The sequence below is a fragment of the Rana temporaria genome, chromosome 1, assembly GCF_905171775.1.
Source record: "Rana temporaria chromosome 1, aRanTem1.1, whole genome shotgun sequence".
Taxonomy (NCBI): domain Eukaryota; kingdom Metazoa; phylum Chordata; class Amphibia; order Anura; family Ranidae; genus Rana; species Rana temporaria.
The window spans coordinates 557918152-557936857 of record NC_053489.1 but is presented as its reverse complement, the minus strand read 5'-3'; the positions used below and the strand labels follow the sequence as shown (position 1 = coordinate 557936857).

The 18706-nt window shown below is 40.1% G+C and overlaps 1 protein-coding gene across 3 annotated transcripts in view; it reads right to left on the bottom strand.

Annotated features, from left to right (window-relative positions):
- TENM3 (teneurin transmembrane protein 3) overlaps window positions 1-18706 on the bottom strand; it is a 1530681-nt gene that overhangs the window by 219838 nt on the left and 1292137 nt on the right. For all 3 annotated transcript variants that reach the window (XM_040333815.1, XM_040333823.1, XM_040333831.1), the window contains 4 exons: window positions 10149-10359; window positions 7470-7571; window positions 7067-7261; window positions 4803-5003 (listed from right to left, as the gene is read on the bottom strand). In XM_040333815.1, coding sequence (XP_040189749.1) covers window positions 4803-5003; window positions 7067-7261; window positions 7470-7571; window positions 10149-10359 — 709 coding nt within the window. The remainder of the gene's footprint in view (window positions 1-4802; window positions 5004-7066; window positions 7262-7469; window positions 7572-10148; window positions 10360-18706) is intronic.

Below are 18706 nucleotides of genomic sequence, written 5' to 3'. Positions count from 1 at the left end.
CCTACAGCACAGGCATGAAGGGAACACTTTGCGTCTGTTCATTTAATGTTGCAAACATCAGCTCTATACTTGTTTATTTTGCACAGAATGGTGCTATAGAGATATTTTAAATGTGACCTGAGGGTTACATAACTAAAATCATGCTTGGACTTTTGGTTCTTCAGTAACTGTTGGGCCAAAGATATGCCATATCCGTCAAGTTCACTGTAGACATTAATTAATGGTCAGCTGCATCTTTTTGGCCAATTTCTCCCCTGAAAGGGATTAACCACATGCCGACCAGGCTTATTCTGGCACTTGTTGTTTACAAGTTTAAATCACTATTTTTGGCTATAAACACTTTACAAAACATTATACATTTTTATTTTTTTAGCAGAGACCCTAGGGCTGTGATGGCGAACCTTGGCACCCCAAATGTTTTGAAACTACATTTCCCATAATGCTCATGCACTCTGTTGTTGATCATTGAAAATGTAGTTTCAAAACATCTTGAGTGCCAAGGTTCACCATCACTGCCCTAGGGCATAAAATGGTGATTGTTGCAATTTTTTATGTCAAGCGGTAATCGCACAGCGTTTCTTTCAAACGCAATTTTTGGGGATTTTTTTGAATTAATTAAAAAACACACAATATATACCCCATTTTTTTGGTAACATGTTCTTCTGTTAAAAAAAAAAAAAATGTGAAAGATGATGTTATGCAGGTACATAACATGTCACGCTTTAAAATCTCCATAGGCGATACTTTAAACGCCTTTACAGGTTATCTGGTTAGAGTTACAGAGGAGGTGTAGCACTAGAATTACTGCTCTAACGATACCTCAAAGCTTACATATGCAAGCGTGACTTATGAATGCATTTACTTCTGTGCATGAGCATGGAGGGATGGGGTGCTTTCATTTTTTTTTTCCTATCTATTGTACTTTTTTTTTTTTTTCACTGTCCCTTTAATTATTTAATTTTTTTAAATCACTTTTATTTCTATTACACATCCTTTGTAATAGAAATGAGGATGTCAGGTCCTCTTTATGGAGAGATCTGGGTTCAAACATCGTCCATGTTTTATTACATCTCTTCTTTACATTTAAAAGCAAAAGATTAAAAATGCTTTTGCTTTAAAAAATAAAATAAAATGTACTTCCTGCTCGGACCCAAAATGACATCATGGCGTCACTTAAAGCCTCCAAGGCCGTATCTACTCTTTGATTGCCTATGGGAGCAGCTGGCCGCACTGTCTGATCATTTCTCTGGTGAACTGGCAGAAACAGTAAGGCCGAGAAACACTGGCGAGCAGCAGGAGGGGAATGTCCCCCCTCGCTTCAGGAAGCATTCTAGCGGCTCATGAGCCACTCGGACTGCTTTCACGAGAAAGCCAGCCACTGGCTGCAAAAAAACTATACAGGGGGGTTATGGCTGATATCTTTAGCCATAATTCTGGTAAACCACTTGCAGACCAACATATATATACTTATTGTGGTCGGCAAGTGATTTTAATTATGGCCTGTTTAGGGCAATGAAGGAGAAGTATGCAGGCAATCCTGGCACCAAGGAGAACATTTGTGATCAAGCAAAGTTTTCTATCTTGTTGAATTGCTTTAATGATTCTAATGTCTACTAACTATGACTAAGATGCCACTGTCTGAAAGACATAAGCAATTGTTATTTCAATATTTGATATTTAAGCAAAACTTTACTCTTTAGAAATAAAAAAAAAATACTGGGAGATAAAATTCTTGGACAGACAAGACTGCATGACTCTTCTGCAAAATTATTTTCCTGTGTACACTGTCATTGGTACATGCATAATGCAGTGTACCCACCTGGTATTTGTAAGTTGCCTAGAATGGAGCTGGTGCAGGAATGATATAACTTAAAGCGGATGTGCCACTAAAAAACTATATTAAAAGCAAGCAGCTACAAATACTGCAGCTGCTGACTTTTAATATAAGGACACTTACCTGTCCTGGAGTCCAGCGGTGATCGCAGCAGATGACGAGCCGATCGCTCGTCACCCTGCTGCTCCCCCCTCCATCCACGGTGAGGGAACCAGGAAGTGAAGCGCTCCAGCTTCACTGCCCGGTTCCCTACGGCGCATGCGCGAGTCGCGCTGCGCCCGCCGATTGGCTCCCGCTGTGTGCTGGGAGCCGAGTGTTCCCAGCACACAACGGGGGGGCGACGGGAAGCGGAGAAAAAACCCGTCCTTTGCCCGTATCGTAGGGCCGGAAGTGGGTGCAGATACCTGTCTGTAGACAGGTATCTGCACCCCCCTCCCCCCTGAAAGGTGTCAAATGTGACACCGGAGGGGGGGAGGGTTCCGATCAGCGGGACTCCACTTTAGAGTGGAGATCCGCTTTAAGCCCACATGCACTAGAATTCTATCACTATTGGCTGCCCAATGACCAAAGAGGTGGGACATTAAACCTGGTACACATGGCAGAGGATAGCCGAACTGTGCTGGAGGCTGCCATAATGTGTAAGTATGCTGAGCTTATTATGGTTAGAGCTGCCTACCCTCCATTACACTATAGTCCCTTTGAAGAAGAGTAATTGTATATAAGTATCACTCAGATTTCCCAGCTTTCACCTTTTTTTAAATAGATTTTTCATGTACACTTCAAGTGGGTGTTCTGTGCAGTCTGCAAATGGAGACTGCGGTTATCATTATTATCACGTTTATTAACTGGCTTTTCTCTACTGTCTATGGGCACCTTTAGTTCAAATCTGGATGATAAACAACAAAGGATAAGTAGTTCTGGAATATAGAAATAAAATGTAAAAAGGTGCAGTAAGATTTAATTTTAGTAATTTCCATTTATTCAGGTGGCACATAATATCAAATAAAAGCTTCAGTGAATGCAAATAAAGTTTTTTTTTCCCATGACTAGTTAAATGTTTACATGCTGCCTGTCTTAAATTAGCATGCACATTCTCTGTGACAAGTACATTGCCAGTTATAACTCAGGACAGCAAGGCTTATTGAATATCTAACTCTTATTGCTGATGCATCATGTGATGCATACAATTTCCAGGATGAATTTATGCTATAGGATTAAGGAAACAGCATCATTTTCATAATGTTACATGCTGTAGGCTATTTCCAGAGAGTTTTGATAGCGGTTCTATTCTTCCTTTCTTCACAGCTGGTGAATTATAAACCAAAATTAAGGTTTTCTATTGTATATAAATATGTATACAGTTTTATAATGAATTTTGAATATGTGATACTTCCCTGAGATGCCATTATTTCGGATGGAATTTATAATGCAACAGTCTGGCAGCTGAATGAAGAAAATATTACAAAAACAAAGGGCTGTATTCATTATTTATTAATGAATTTGTTATGAAATTATCAGACAAATGTCCTTATTGCCTTCATGAGTAATGATGGTGTAAGGGAACAATAGACAATTAATTTAGTTGGGAATCGGTAATTTTGGAGTACATAAATGTACAGCGCTTTACTGATTTTTGTACAAGGGCCCAATAATAAACTTTAAAGAATTTTACAACATACATCCAATGCTTACAGCACTCTAATTGCACAGATGGAACAACATACTTTGGAACTCATGTTGGATATAGGTCTATTGACCTAACGTGTTTCTCAATTGTTGTAAACACAAGAAGACACAAACTCCAGGCAAAAAATGTCTCTATTGGGAATTAAAGTCCATCTACATCATCATCCCCCAGCACCCCCAATATTTCTTCTTTCCATCTAAGTCATTCCACAATATGGTCTTTTATGTTTACCGTGCTCTGCTTTGGTTTAAATTTTTTATCAAAGGTCGGTCAGTCACCACTGGTTAAAAGATGTTTTATGAAACTGCCTCAACAGCAGACTCTTCATCACATGCTATTCACACAAGGCATCTTGCAGAACTAAATCTGCCAAAAGCTCTGTTTTGGTGGACACTTTTCCACTGTTACATACTTGCAGCTTCTCCAAGTGCTGAGCTGAAGAGAGAGAAAGTGGGGGCAGAAAAAGGCATAACCGAGTGGGATAATACACTGCCACACTCTAAATTATCATTCCCACTAAATTTGGCAGCAGTGACTTGACATCAGCACCACCTGAACTGAAACTACAAATGGGACATTGAGGACATTGGCCACCAAGTGCACAAAGATCAGACAGGGGTGATCAGTCTCCTCAAGATACATTGATGGTAATCTCACTGTGTGCAAGCAGACTAGCAGAATTTGAAGTGGGGTTGAGGATATTTGGATGAGCATAGCTAGAAAAGAAAGATGTTATCAAGTCAACATAGGCGAGCAATCCGACTATTCTACAAGGTTGAGGGAAGGTGTGCTCATGTGCACTCACTACCATTTTTTTTTAAATAATCTCTTTTTATTGATTCTTTCTACCATTTAGTAAAACTGACACTGATGGAAACTGCAAGCAAAATATAAAACAAGGGTCTTATCCATGCTATCACTTATTTCAAGATGATGCAACCTTACACAAACTTCTCACTAGGCTTCTTGCTAGGAATGTCTAATGCAGCGTACACACAATCAGAATATCCGATGGAAAAAGTCAGACAAACTTTTTCCATCGGAAATTCCGACTGTGTGTATGCCCATCGGAGAATTTCCGGTGGAAATTCCAATGAATTCCATCAGAGTTTAAAAGCCTGATCATGTGTACACGGCATAAGAGGTCAGTAGATTGATTAACAAACACCTTACTAATTTATAATTATTATCTTTTCAAGTATAAATGTGACTGACAGCTGAGATGAAACATGGTCCTCATAATAAAAAAAAACAAGAAGGGTATTATATACAATTTTGTACCTGTTGAGCAGTCATGTCCTGTCCAATTAGCATCACAAGTGCAGCTTCCAGACTCTTGAATGTAGGTCCCATGGCCAGAACACTGATCTGGACACATTGATTTCAGTATTTCACAGTTGGTGCCACCCCATCCTTGATTGCAATGGCATTCCCCATGAATACACACTCCATGATAAGAACAAAATGTATCCAGGCAATCAGCTAACAGACAGAGAAATAAACACAAATGGTAGTTTTAAAAATCTTAGGTGAGTAAATATTCTCAGTTATCAATTACATATTTAATTGTTTCTTACACATGTATTGTTATTGAATGCCTAACTTCAGGTTTAGGCAAGATTACTCAAATAAATGAAGCATAACCCAAGGCTAACCTTAATATTACAAATATTACAAATCAACACAAAATGGTATTACGCATACAAATGTAATATAAGGAAAAGTGTCAGTACTGTCAGTCAGTTATATATGTACTTTTTATTGTCTAACCTGCACATTAAAATTAGATAGTTATGGGTAAACCCCCCCCCCCCCCCTCCGTATTTCTATATGGTTTTATGAGAGTATAATTATGCTGTTTTGTATTATGCAGCAATCTATCAGCTGAATACTTCACATCTTCCTGCACTGCTATTAACATTCTTTTGATGATGAGACTTAATTCAGCAATTTGACTCAATAAAACGTTACACTTGTAGGGTCAATGGTCTGAAAATTTAATTCCAAGGACTTAATTGCATTGCTTTCACATGCAAATCAATAAAAACAATTTGATCATGGAAAGAAAATGGTGGCTTCCTTTCTAAGAAGCTAAGACGAAATGGTCTGTGCTCCACATAACAACATCACAGATTTCCTAATTACATCTAGTAGTGCCGAAAGCCATGTATCATGTTTCAGTGAGATTTAGATCCTGGATCAGCGTAAAATGCATTGGGTTAATGTTTTTTTTTTTTTTAGGACACCACAGTTCTTCTATATGGAATCTTTCATAAGATAATCCAAAAGTATTTAGGTTATGTTGCCAAAGCAAGCCTATATGGGACATTTACTCCTTAGTATGAATTATAAAGAGTCTTGTTATCACAAATACATTTTCAGACTATATACAAGTACAGGACTATTGAAAATGCAAGCACAAATTGTGTTAATAAGTAACAAAACACAATGTGGGATGTGTACCAATAGTGGTACAAGTCCTTCAAAGGAGAGGTCCGGCTAAAGCTCGTTTTGGTGTACTTCTCCTATGGATCACAGGAGTGCAATTCGTTTTGCACTCCTGTGACCCGTTTTCAGCAGAAAGCGGGCTGAAGTATGCTCTCTGTTGACTTCACCAATTTCAGTCCAGGCACCGTATCAGGCACCGCATCATCCCGACCACAAAGTCTGGATCCGCCATATCCCTGGACTGACACCTATCTCAGGCTCTCAGCAAGCCGCTGAGCCACTCCACAGCTCAGTGCTCCAGTGAGCGAGGAGAGAGAAGAGCAGAGAGAGCTCTGCAGAGAGAGTATAGAGAGAAGAGCAGAGAGCTGTGACTGACAGTCCACAGCTTTCTGCTCACAGGCCTCATTAAAACCGAGTGATCGACGGTGTTCGATCGCTCGGTTCTTAGTGCAGAGGCACCAGGGGACAGATACAGCATCAGATCAATGCTGCATCCACCTAGGTAAGTATGATTGGGGGAAAAAAATCCTTTACTCCTCTTTAAAATCACTGTACTGTTATATGTGCCTGGGTATAGTAACTAAAGTAAACAAATTATCTGTGGTCTAATGTTCTTACTCTAAAGCCGGGTACACACTACAGTTTTTTTTTGTGAAAAATAAAATAAAAAGACAGCTTCAGTAGGAGCCGCTGTACTAACCATGCAAGAATAATCCAGCTATCTCCTCCGCTGAGCTGTTGGGATCAAGTCAGAACAAGTCTGATCAATGGAGGAGAGCAGGATGAGTTTTCAGCATAGCTAGACAATGGCCAACACTATGCTCTCATGCCTAGCCTGGTCAGTTTTTCATAGGAGAGAAGGAGGACTGTCAGGGATTCCACAAATTTTACACAAAGGAATGAATGCAAAGAGAGCACGATACATTTTACATACAAGTACATGGTACAACAGGCAGGAATATGAAATGTTGGGATTACATTATCTTAAATATAAAAACATTATTAGGAAGGCCATACAGAACCATACTAATATTATTATCACCTACTAAGTATGTCAAACTGACAACAATAGGATTAAGAATATCTTTCATGATTACCTTCTTCACAGTTCTCCCCTTTATAACCTGAGTTACACGCACAGGATCCCATGATACAAACTCCATGGCCTCCACACAAAGGATCAATGCACTGAATACTAGGGATATCACACTCTGTTCCCTTCCATCCACTATAGCACAGGCAGCGTCCCTTGGAGTATTGACCATTCCCATTACACAACACAGGACAGGCCGCTGTGAAAAATAACATGAGAAAAGAAGAATTAGGTTATTTTTTTTTTAGTTCTTTTGTGTGCAAGTGGTGGCAAATTTTATAGAACCAAAACAACAAAGGATAAAGCAAATAAATAAGTATGTCAGCTACTTGTTGTTGAAATAGTGACGGCTTGTGTACCAGCATCTTAGCTATATTTGTTTAACAAAAGAAAAGTAATTTGTGTACCTCTTGAACAATCGGGGCCTAGAAATCCAGGAAAACAATGACAAGTTCCTGAAACACACTCGCCGTTTCCATGGCAATTCCGGGGACATTCCACGACGGAATCTGTAAATAACACATTTGGTGAGACTATTTATACAAGTCAGTAAACGGAAGACCTGCTGAGTTGTTGCAATACAGATTTCTATTTTTCTTTCATTCCTTACAAAGCTGTCAGGCCTTCTGATCGGCCAGGTATTCCAGAAGTTGCTTAATTATTAAAATAAAAGCCAATATTGACTACTTCCTGTAATTGCTGCCTGCGATAGGACAGGATTAGAAGTTTCAATTTGCTATGACAAGAATGTCCTGTGTGCGGAATATTTTTAATGCCATTTGACTAATTCAAAATGACATTCCTGCTCACCATCTTTGCAGATAGTTATACAGTAATTAGATCAGACATAAATGCACGTCAGTCATTTCTTTCAGTAGGTAGTACACTTTGACCTCACACTCAATATGATACAAAGCAGGAGAGAAAGCTAAAAAAATTTTTTTGATATGTTATGGAACAGTGTGAACTGGGCTGCCTTGCTTTACCTTACAATCGCTAATTCCATTAAGCAAGTCAAATTATTGTCATATTATTGTTTACTGCATTTTTCCATTATGAGGAAGCAATGCCATGGCCTTGATAAAATTCATACCTGCTATGATGGTAGACTGACTTTATACAGATTGTTGCTGATGTTATTGATTTTTTCATGTAATAACGTATTTTCTTTTCTAATGCATATAAGATTTTGAAATGCCAGTGGTATTGTTCTATGTTTGCTGCTGCTTCCCTATCAGGACTAGAATGAGACTGTCAGCCAAAATTAGTGAGGTTGGAAACACCCAATAAGAGTGGAGTAACTGCATGCAAAACAATATACCTACACCTGACTACACTCAACATGCAGAATCACATTCTTTCAAATTTTTCTTCTTCACACTGGTATGTTCAGTTGCCTTATGCTCTAAGCAAAACACTCAAAAAAGTATTTTTGGGTATTCAGGAGTTTTTAGCCTTAAGCCCTGTACACACGGGCAATAATCTTGTCAGGAAAAAACTGTTGTTTTTCCCAACAAGATTCTTGGCAAGAATCTCTTGCCGCCCGAGTGTACAGACTCTCCTTTCAAAAGAACTGCGTTTCTCTCGAAAGGAAAGAACGCAGTGACTTCATCGCATACAACGAGCGTGCGCTCGTCACAATCGATGCCGCCGCCATCTTGCTGCACCCTACCTATGCCTAGGAAGCCACCGTGCATGCGTCTAAGTCATTTCGAGCATGTGCAGGTTTCCACGGCGACCAGGTAAGTATACACACTCTCGGGGTTTCTCGGCAAGAAAACACTGCCAAGAATCTCACGATGAGAAAATAGAGGCCATGTTCTCTATTTTTCTCGTCTAGATTCTGGGCAGTTTTCTTGTCGAGAAACCTGAAAGCCTCGTACACACGCTCGGTTTACTCGGCAAGAAAGCTCTGCCAGCAGTTTTCTTGCTGGTTCTTGCCGAGTAAACCAAGCGTGTGTACGAGGCTTTAGACTTTAATCGGTGCATCTGTAAATGAGTGATATTCACATTTGTATACATGTTAGTGCCTGACTGCTCTCCTCACATAGAACTGCTTTTTTACCCTTGCCCAGTCCAAAAAAACAAATTTCTGAAGATTGATGCACATGCAAAAATGCTTGTCCGTTGCCTGTATTACGGCTGAAAAAAAAATTCTAAATCACCCAGATTTTGCTATACTTATGTTCTGCTCAGGTTCAAATGCAGTCTAATAACTGTTTTGTGAGATAGTAGTAAAGCTGGGAGGTCAGTCAGAAACAGCACAACATCTGGAGTATGAAAAACAAAAGACGGTATATAAATATAAAAATTCATAAAACAGGCACCTCAGGGGCGGGAATTTTGGTATTGTCATTCATCAGAGACCTTAATTCTGTCGAGCTGCAAGACAACCAAAGTATCATGCAGAAAATGGCCACGTAGTAAATGATTTGCCCTTGCAAACCCAAAGCTTTGAGTCCTTCATTTAATAATCTAAAGGTGCAGTCACTAACAGTAGCCAGTCAGAAAATCAGCCCTAAATTAAAACTGCCATTAAAGAGATATGTAGTCCGCCATTGTTGAAGCCTGATTGTTATGCTGATTCTTGACTTTGGTATTCTGAGATAAGAAGATTGAATTACTAAAGTCGAAAAGACTGTACACTTTGTAAAGTGTAGTTGCACTCTGCAAGTGCAGTTGTTCCAGAACTTGGTAAATGAGGTAAAGCTTCACTTAGCAAAGCATACCCAATCACATGCAAGAAAAATGAAAAAAAGAATAAAAAAATGCATTTTTTCTTGCACACGATTGGCTGATGGAAGTCACCACAGCTTCTGCTCATTTACTAAGCTCCGGAGCAACTGCTCTTGGAGAGTGCAAAGTGCACAGTCAATTTTCCTTTAGTAAATCAACCCCAAGGACTTCTGCAGTAGATCAGCACTGGCAGTCCCCACACTAATCCCATGACAGGTGTCCTCAAACATGGGACCTCTTGGTTGATAACCAGTACCTTTAAATATTGCTCAGCATTATTCATATAGATCCAGTGATTACATAACAAAATAACAGTCATTTGGAAACCACACTTACTGGATTGAACTTACCTATAACAATAGTATTAAAAGAAACCAGTTCAGAGTTTTTTCCATCATTATAAAAGGCAATGTGCCAGATTCCAGAGTTAAGATACTGGATGAAGCCAGCTTCATGAAGACTGACAGATCTTGGGAGACGGTTTGCTTTCTCAGATTCAAGCAAGTTGCGTTTTTCTCTTGAAATTAATCTGCTGCCTTCCAAAAGTTCTACAAAATCGTACTGAAATGAAACCCGTAAAGTTGTTATAAGGAATGTAATAAAACACAGTAAATTGCGAACATTCCTTTATTAAGGTTTCTGAACACATGTCAGAGCTCTATGCAGAAGTGAACAAAGTTTAATATACACATTTAATATACAGTAGCTGTGCTCAGACTAAGTGAATGTGGTAAAACATGCAATAAAACCTCTGGCTAGAGATTTAAAATTGCTGTCAGTGCCATTATTATCTCAGTATTTGGCTCAATGGAATTTATTATGAGTATTTAAGAAAAAGAACAATAAATAATGTCTATTATAAACTTAATTGTGGTATACAATAGATGCTGCAGAAGTGTATTTAAGCACTGTGATGCTTTCACAAGGGGGTGAAGACCAGAGCTGTTTTATACTTAATATCCTAAACTGACATTCTTTGCAAATAATAGATCAAAATAGTTGCATTGGTTTTGAAAGATATTAAAAAAGTTTCTACCCTGATATTCTACCTGTGAGATTTTAATTCCAGATAAAAGATTATTTGATCGAACCACTAATGTTGCCCAGAAAACACTGCAGATGTACTACAGAAGAAAGTTCAATTAATTCACCTCTAATCTGAATGTCATATACAAATTTACACCTACTGTACATTCAGCAAGCTTCACAAAATGCTCCTAGGCAGGACTGCAGCCCCTTTCTCTGAGCATCCCAGAGGGTAACAAAACATTTGCATTCCAACAGATTCATATTATAGGGCTGTCATAAAATGAGGGTGCTAGGAACTATAGGGATTAAAAAATTATCTCTTAGCACGATCTCTTGATCATGCATTGGGTAGAGTAGGGAGGATGTATTAAGGCGTGTATTACTATTTGGGGAAATGTATTATTACTTCCTGGAAGTCATATGAAATCCAAATTTTTAGTAAAGAAAAGAAGGGTTAGAACTTCTAACAATGTTTTTATTGCTATTTGTGCTTTTCTGGCCCAGTGACAATCCCTCATCCCAATTTGCATGTTTTGGAGTTAACGAAACAGAAATAAATCCTCCCAATGAGGTCAAAAACATAATTAAAAACATTTAAAGCATTCATATGTTAACCAAAAGGCAGAGGCTACAGACACAGGATTAATACTGATTAAGGTGATTAATACAAGCTAAAATGTTGGGGGAGGTAGTTACAAGTTAGGGGCTCACTTTTGGACTTATTTTTTAGGACTATGTCATACTAGCAATCCTGTCACCAGCAATACATTACCAGTGATAGGACCACCAAGAGACCACGCTACAGCTAGCTATTCATTAGCTGGAACAGAGGCACAACACCCTGTTGTAAGCAAGTTCTTCAGGATTACACCCAATGACAGAGCAAAACACAATTAGGGAAAATGTTAGTTGAGACCACTACTTCTAATGAGGAATTGCCAGTGGCAGAATCACCAATAGTGTGATATGGCCATTAGGAGGCATATATAGGAATCAAAAAGAGGATCTAAACTGTGGAAGCTGTAACATAGAATTAAATCAGATGGTAAAGGATTAGCCTTGTGCTGCACAGTGTCTCGGTGTGCACGTGGCCATCTTGGTAGAGGCAGGGTTTTGCTTTCTCATGTCAGAGCTTCCTCCCTTATGACTGATGATTAAGAAACAGCAACAGCGGTGCAGAAAGCACAGGTCCACACAATAAATGAAGAATAAGCAGTGGGGTCTTTGCACTGCAAGTTCCTTTGTACAGCATTATCTGCAGCCAGGATTACAGTATGCAGTCGTAGACATCATCAAATCTCATAAGACTAGCAAGCACATTGCCCTTGATGCACTCTCCCAACAAACATACATCTCCAGCTATGACTCTCAAGGAACAGGAAGCCCATTGCCATTTTTCCAGGAAGAATTCAAGACAAAACCTTTTAGGGTACAGCTTAGACCCAATAAATATTTTTAGATGTTCTCTACAAAACAGCAGACCTTCTACTTTAAGTGCAGGTCCATGTTTAGGATTAGGTGAGGTGTTATAAGTACAAGGAAGTATTCATAGTTTGATGGTTTTTGTTTAGGTGACACATTAACTATGGTACTTTTTAAAGGTGGAACAACTTTAGTATCACTTGTTCTCACCATCATAAAACCACTGCAGTAGATTCAAAGGGTTGAACACAAATGTACCATGTACAATTATTTCTGCATATAAATCACTATTGCTTTGTTCCTCGAAAAAATAAATGTGTAACAGAGCTATGAATCCTGAAATTTCAGTGACTTGAGCTCCAGTTTTTGGAACCTCTAAACAATTCCAAGGCTTGGCAGGGTGTTCTATGCCTAAAGCCTCATACACACAATCGGACTTCCATATGACTTTTCCGTGGATTTTGCTCCGAATGGGCGTTGGCCGTGAACTTTGCATGCATACACACGGCAGGACTTTTTCAGCCAACTTTCACCAAATCACGTGATTTTAAGCTCTTTACGGACACCCTGTGGGCAACTTCTGCTATTGTTGTCTGATCTTTAGCATTGGTTCTGAGCATGCGTGTTTGGACTTTAGTCCAATGGACTTGTGTACACACGATAGGATTAACCTCCGTCGGACATGTGTTGCCGGAAAGTTAGTCTGTTTGCACAGCGAACATTTGTCCGATGAAATACACAGTAAATGTGTCCGATGAAGCGTACACATGGTCTGATTGTCCGATCAAACAGGCCTGTCGAACATTTGCTGTCAAAAAGTCTGATTGTGTCTATGGGCCTTATTACTGGCGTGAAAAAAAAATCCCCTTATTAAAATCTCCAGAAAACTTTGGATTAATTATCTTTAGAAACAGATTCACAGTCCGGCGACGCAACGTAACTTAACCCGTTTTCGTTACACCGCCGCAATTTTTCCAAGTAAGTGCCCGATCCACAAAGCACTTACCTGGAAATTTGCGGCGGTGTATCGTAAACAGGTTCGGCGCAAGGCGGGCCCAATCGAATGGGGCGAGTCCCATTTAAATTAGGCGCGCTCCCGCGCCGGACGTACTGCGCATGCTCCCGTCGCAAATTTCCCGACGTGCTTTGTGCAAAATTACGACGCGCCGACGTTTTGTGAATCGCGACGGGTAAAAAAGACTTGCGCCGGGAAAAAGATTTTTTTTTTAAAAAATTTGAAAGTGACGCGGGAAAGACGGGCATACTTTAACATGGTGGAGTAACTTTACACTTTGTTAAAGAAGCCCTATCTTTGCGACGGAAATCTAACACTAGCGACGTCGTAACGACGGGAAAAATCTTTGTGGATCGCCGTAACTCCTAATTTGCATACCCGACGCTGGTTTATGACGCAAACTCCCCCCAGCGGCGGCCGCGGTACTGCATCCTAAGATCCGACAGTGTAAAACAATTACACCTGTCGGATCTTAGGGATATCTATGCGTAACTGATTCTATGAATCAGTCGCATAGATAGAAACAGAGATACGACGGCGTATCAGGAGATACGCCGTCGTATCTCTTTTGTGAATCTGGCCCAGAGCATTTGTTTGCCTTTCACGAATGATAAAATTCAAACAATGTATTTATAAGACACTGGAATGTCCTTGTCTGGAAGGAAAAAAAAATCAAGTTTTTCATAATAAGTAACTTCCCTGTACTGACCCCTCCACTCTCCGAGGTTTATTTCTTGGAGGAAAGGAATAATAAAAATGAGTGCAGAGTTTGCATTTGACAAGGACAACTGGCTGAAGTCTGTGTCTGCTAATGTTTCTTGTACATTTTAATATGGGACTGTCTATCTGCAAAGTGACCTGTCCCTCACCCTTATGTTTCACTGCTGGCTTCATAAAGAAAGGGCAGAGCACATGCATTTGTTTCTAAAAGAATTGGGATTTTATGTGCATTCATCTCTTTTGTATTTATTTTTTTAAAGAGAAAAACAGAATGCAAAGAATTCACTGTTAATCAGTCAAGGTGGCTTCAGACTCATCCCACCTGCTGAATCTATTTGGTTTGAAAAAAATTAACTATCATTTGTAATTTTCTCCACTGTGAAGCCTCGTACACACGGCCGAGGAACTCGAAGGGCGAAACACATCGTTTTGCTCGTCGAGTTCTTGTTAGGCTTGTCGAGAAACTCGACAAGCCAATTTTCTCCATTCCCGTCAAGGAAATAGAGAACATGCTCTCTTTTTGGCTCGTCGAGTTTCTCGACAGTTTCCTCTACGAAAATGTACACACGACCGGTTTCCTCGGCAAAAAAATATCTCCCAGCAAGTTTCTTGCTGTTTTTGCCGAGAAACTCGGTCATGTGTACGAGGCCTGAGTGTCTGCAGGAAAGGTAAATGGTATAAATATAAATACGGCAGAGACCTGGCAGCACAAAAAATCACCATTAACTAGATGGTGGTTTGGAAACAGGAAACGCAGAGGAGAGCTAAATCTTCCTTAGAACTGCTGGAGATTCATTAGCCTGCCTGGGTGTTTAGCCCCTTAGCTTTTCCATAGAACAGCTCCATGGCAAGATCTGCTGGAGAGAACAGCAGCAGGGCACATCTCAATACCAGCATTAGTCTTCCCCAATAATCGTTCTAACAGTTACGTGCCGGAAGGCTCATACTCAGCTGTAAACGTTAATGGTTTGTGGTGGGAGAAAAAGAGGAGAAATTATTTGTTTATAATTTACTTTTTGTATGAATATGTAAGAAAATATGCAAGTGGTGTTGCCTTTGACTGGAACAAAGTAAGATTTATAAAGCACATTTAATACATACATCTTGGCTGTAGTTCGATAAAGGTGCCTATACAGACTGAATTCATTGATGTAGCTGCAGTGTTCTTGTGATTCCCAGCTCAAGATTCATAGAAAAAATAGTGTTCTCCAGACATGCCTATACTTACCTGTTCTGTGCAATAGTTTTGCACAGAGCAGCCCCAATACTGTTCTTCTGGGGTCCCCCTCTGGCGCTCCTAAGCCCCATCATGTTTATCGGGTGCCCCCACGAAAAAGCCGCTTTCCATTGAGGCACCTATGTGAGCACGATCCCGAGTCCCACTGCTGCTCCCATTGACACAGACAGCGAGACTCAGCCCTGAACCCTGCTCCCATGTTACAGCTTTGGATTGACAGCAGTGGGAGTCAATGGCTCCCACTGCTATCAATCTGTCCAATGGGGAGAGTGACAGCGCTTGTGCAGATCAGATCAGGTTTAGATGAGATCAGGCTCAGGTAAGAAAAGGTGGGATGGGGGGGGGTCTGGGGGGCAGCTGCAGGTTTTTCACCTTAATGCATATAATACATTAAAGGATATGTCCAGCCTGGGCTTTTTAGTCTGGGCTTCTCCTAAGGGTCACAGGGGTGCAATTTATTTTGCACTCGTGTGACCCGTTTTCAGCAGGGTGCGGTCTGAAGTCCGCTCTCCGCTGACGTCACTGCCATCAGTCGGGGCAGCGTGTCATCCCAACTTCCAAGTCTGGATCAACCAGCTGCCCTGATTGATGGCTGTCTCAGCGAGCTGCTGAGACAGCCGCTTCCCACCCCTCTACTGATCAGCGCTCTAATGAGCACTGAGAAGTAGAGTGGAAGCGATGCTGGCTGACAGTCAGCATCACTCTGCTTGGGTGAGAACTGAGCCATCTGAGCCAACTGAGCCATCGGCGATGTTCGGCGGCTTGGTTCTCAGTGCAGAGACACCGGGGGACAGATGCAGCATACTTAAAACCTCAAGGCTTTACAACAACTTTAAGTTATGTGACATATTTATATCATTATCTAAATATAATTAGCCACCTAAGCCACAAATAAATATTAACTTTATTTTTAGGCACACATAGAGAACAAATGGGTCAGATCTGCCAACACATGATTCACATTTATAAAGCACTTTTGCTATTCAACAATTCAAAAAGATTGTCAAATATTTTGATTTGCTTTTGTTTTCATGTTAAAGGTCATTTTCCATAACACTTGTAGTACTTATAGAGTCTTCAGTTAATATTAACCATTGTAGACTGGCTAATCCAATAATTTATTATGAATATACACTGGGAGTGATTTACTAAAACCTAAGCGTGCAAAATCTGGTGTAGCTGTGCATGGTAGCAAATCAGCTTCTAACTCCAGCTTGTTTAAAAAAATAAAAATAAAAACTTGGAAGCTGATTGGTTTCTATGCAGAACTGCACCAGATTTTGAATGCTCCAGCTTAAGCAAATCAACCCCACTGTGCTCTTTAGTGTACATTTACTGTATGTTATCCACAAATTCACTGAATAATCACCTGACACCTTAGGCCTCGTACACACCACCGAGGAAACCGGTCGTGTGTACACTTTTTGACGAGGAAACCGTCGAGGATCTCGTCGGGCCAAAAAGAAAGCATGTCTTCTTTTTCCTCGACGGGAATGGGAAATTTGGGCTCGCCGAGATCCTCGGCGGCTTCACAAGGAACTCGACGAGCAAAACTATGTGTTTCGCCCATCGAGTTTCTCGGACGTGTGTACAAGGCTTCAGTTTGGATATCAGACATTTATGTCTTTTGTGATATTTGGATTATTTTTTTTTTTTTAATTCCTTGCACCTGCCTTCCAAATTCTACTTACACTGTGGGAGTTCTATAGCCTCATATCTCATAATTCTGTGCTATTAAGAATCACATGCGCTCTCCTGTCTTTGAGTGAAAATAATTTTGTGCATTCAATACAGCAATCTTTAAGGAACATATGAAAGTACAAGGAAGATTGTGTTGGGAAAATCCTCTGTGCTAAAACCAATATTAAAATGTAAAACCGGAGCATAATGGATAATGGTGAAGATACACCTCCTAAAAAAGGGTTTTGTGTTCATCTTCATTTTGCTTCATTAGGTGACCAGATGTAAAAATTGAAATCCAAGGAACATGGATCCAGTAGGTTTCATAGCATAGGACTATTAAATACGAGGTCAGCAAGCCATAGGTACAGAATTAAGAATCATTTACAGGCTGAAACTGTTCCTGCTCATTTAAAACAAAGCTCACCCTTTATCCTTTATAATTAGAACATAGAATAACCTGTTCCTTACATAAAATAGGTCAAGAGCCACCGATGTAGCATCAGACCTCTGTCTAATATAAAGCACAAGATTCTGAATAATGTTCAAGCTATTTAAAATTATAGCAAATTGTACTCCATCTAGACTACCATGGCTATTATCCATATGTAATTTCATACTGCCAGGAAACGGTGGCCTGGCTCGAAATGCAAACACTTTCTTTCCTTTTCTAAAACTAATAATAAGAGATCCCCTCCTGCCTAACACATTCAGGATTTGAATGGCCTCCAAGAGCATGCTGAAAGCAACAAGATTCAGGCCTCTGCAGCAGTGACGAGGGTTAACTGCAGTGAGACATTTTATGTCTGCATAACGGACCAATGAGGCAAATACACATTATAGTCATATTTCTGATGGATGAGAAAGGGAAACCTTTTTCTCTTTTCTTACAATACTTGTCAGGTAATGTGCAGGCTTCACAGCACAAAGTCACTAACCATTAACTTTAAGGATCACCATCTACAGCAATAATGTACTATTCGCTTTCCGTGCCAGGTGGTTTCCATAGCTGAGTTTCTATGTTTTGATATGGCTGCGTATTGTGTGAAATGAACTACACAGAAACCTTCAATCTATTCCACCAGATCTTAGCAGAGAATGAAATGGAAAAGGGAACCTGGGGCTCGATCCATTTAGGCTGAGTTTTGCGGGACAAAAGTCTGCGGCTGGCAACAAAATCAAGACTGTGCTAATGCTCCATTAAGCCTGACGCTGCCACTTTTGACATAAAGTGACATACCCAAAGGCACTTACACCAAGACACTGTACAAAACAGGTCAAGTGTTTACTCGTACAATTCAACAGAAGCGCAGCTTTCATATTGGCACTAATCTTAGGATGTATTTTTGAAATCAAATGCATCACCACGGGCCAGGTCTTCTTTTTCCCCCCTTTTACACTTAAAAGGGTTCAGTTCTTGTGTACAGGCCATCTGCTCATTTTGAAAACAGTCTATTTCCATGAAACACTTATAAACATAAGAAAAATGTACTTCTAATGGAGTTTTGTGCTTGAGGGATGCTTCCATTTCTTGGCTGTTTGGAAATTCCATATTTTCTATCTTATGATTTCCACATATAGTTTCAATTTCAAGGTGAGAACCATTGTCAACACAGATGTCTTTGCCATTTCAAAAGTTGTCCTGGTGTTGAAGCACTGACGTATAGGGGATGCCTGCCTTTGAACTTTAATGACATTCCAGTCTAATGCCGCATACACACGATCGGTCAAACCGATGAGAACGGTCTGATGGACCGTTTTCATCGGACCAAACCGATCGTGTGTGGGCACCATCAGTTATTTAT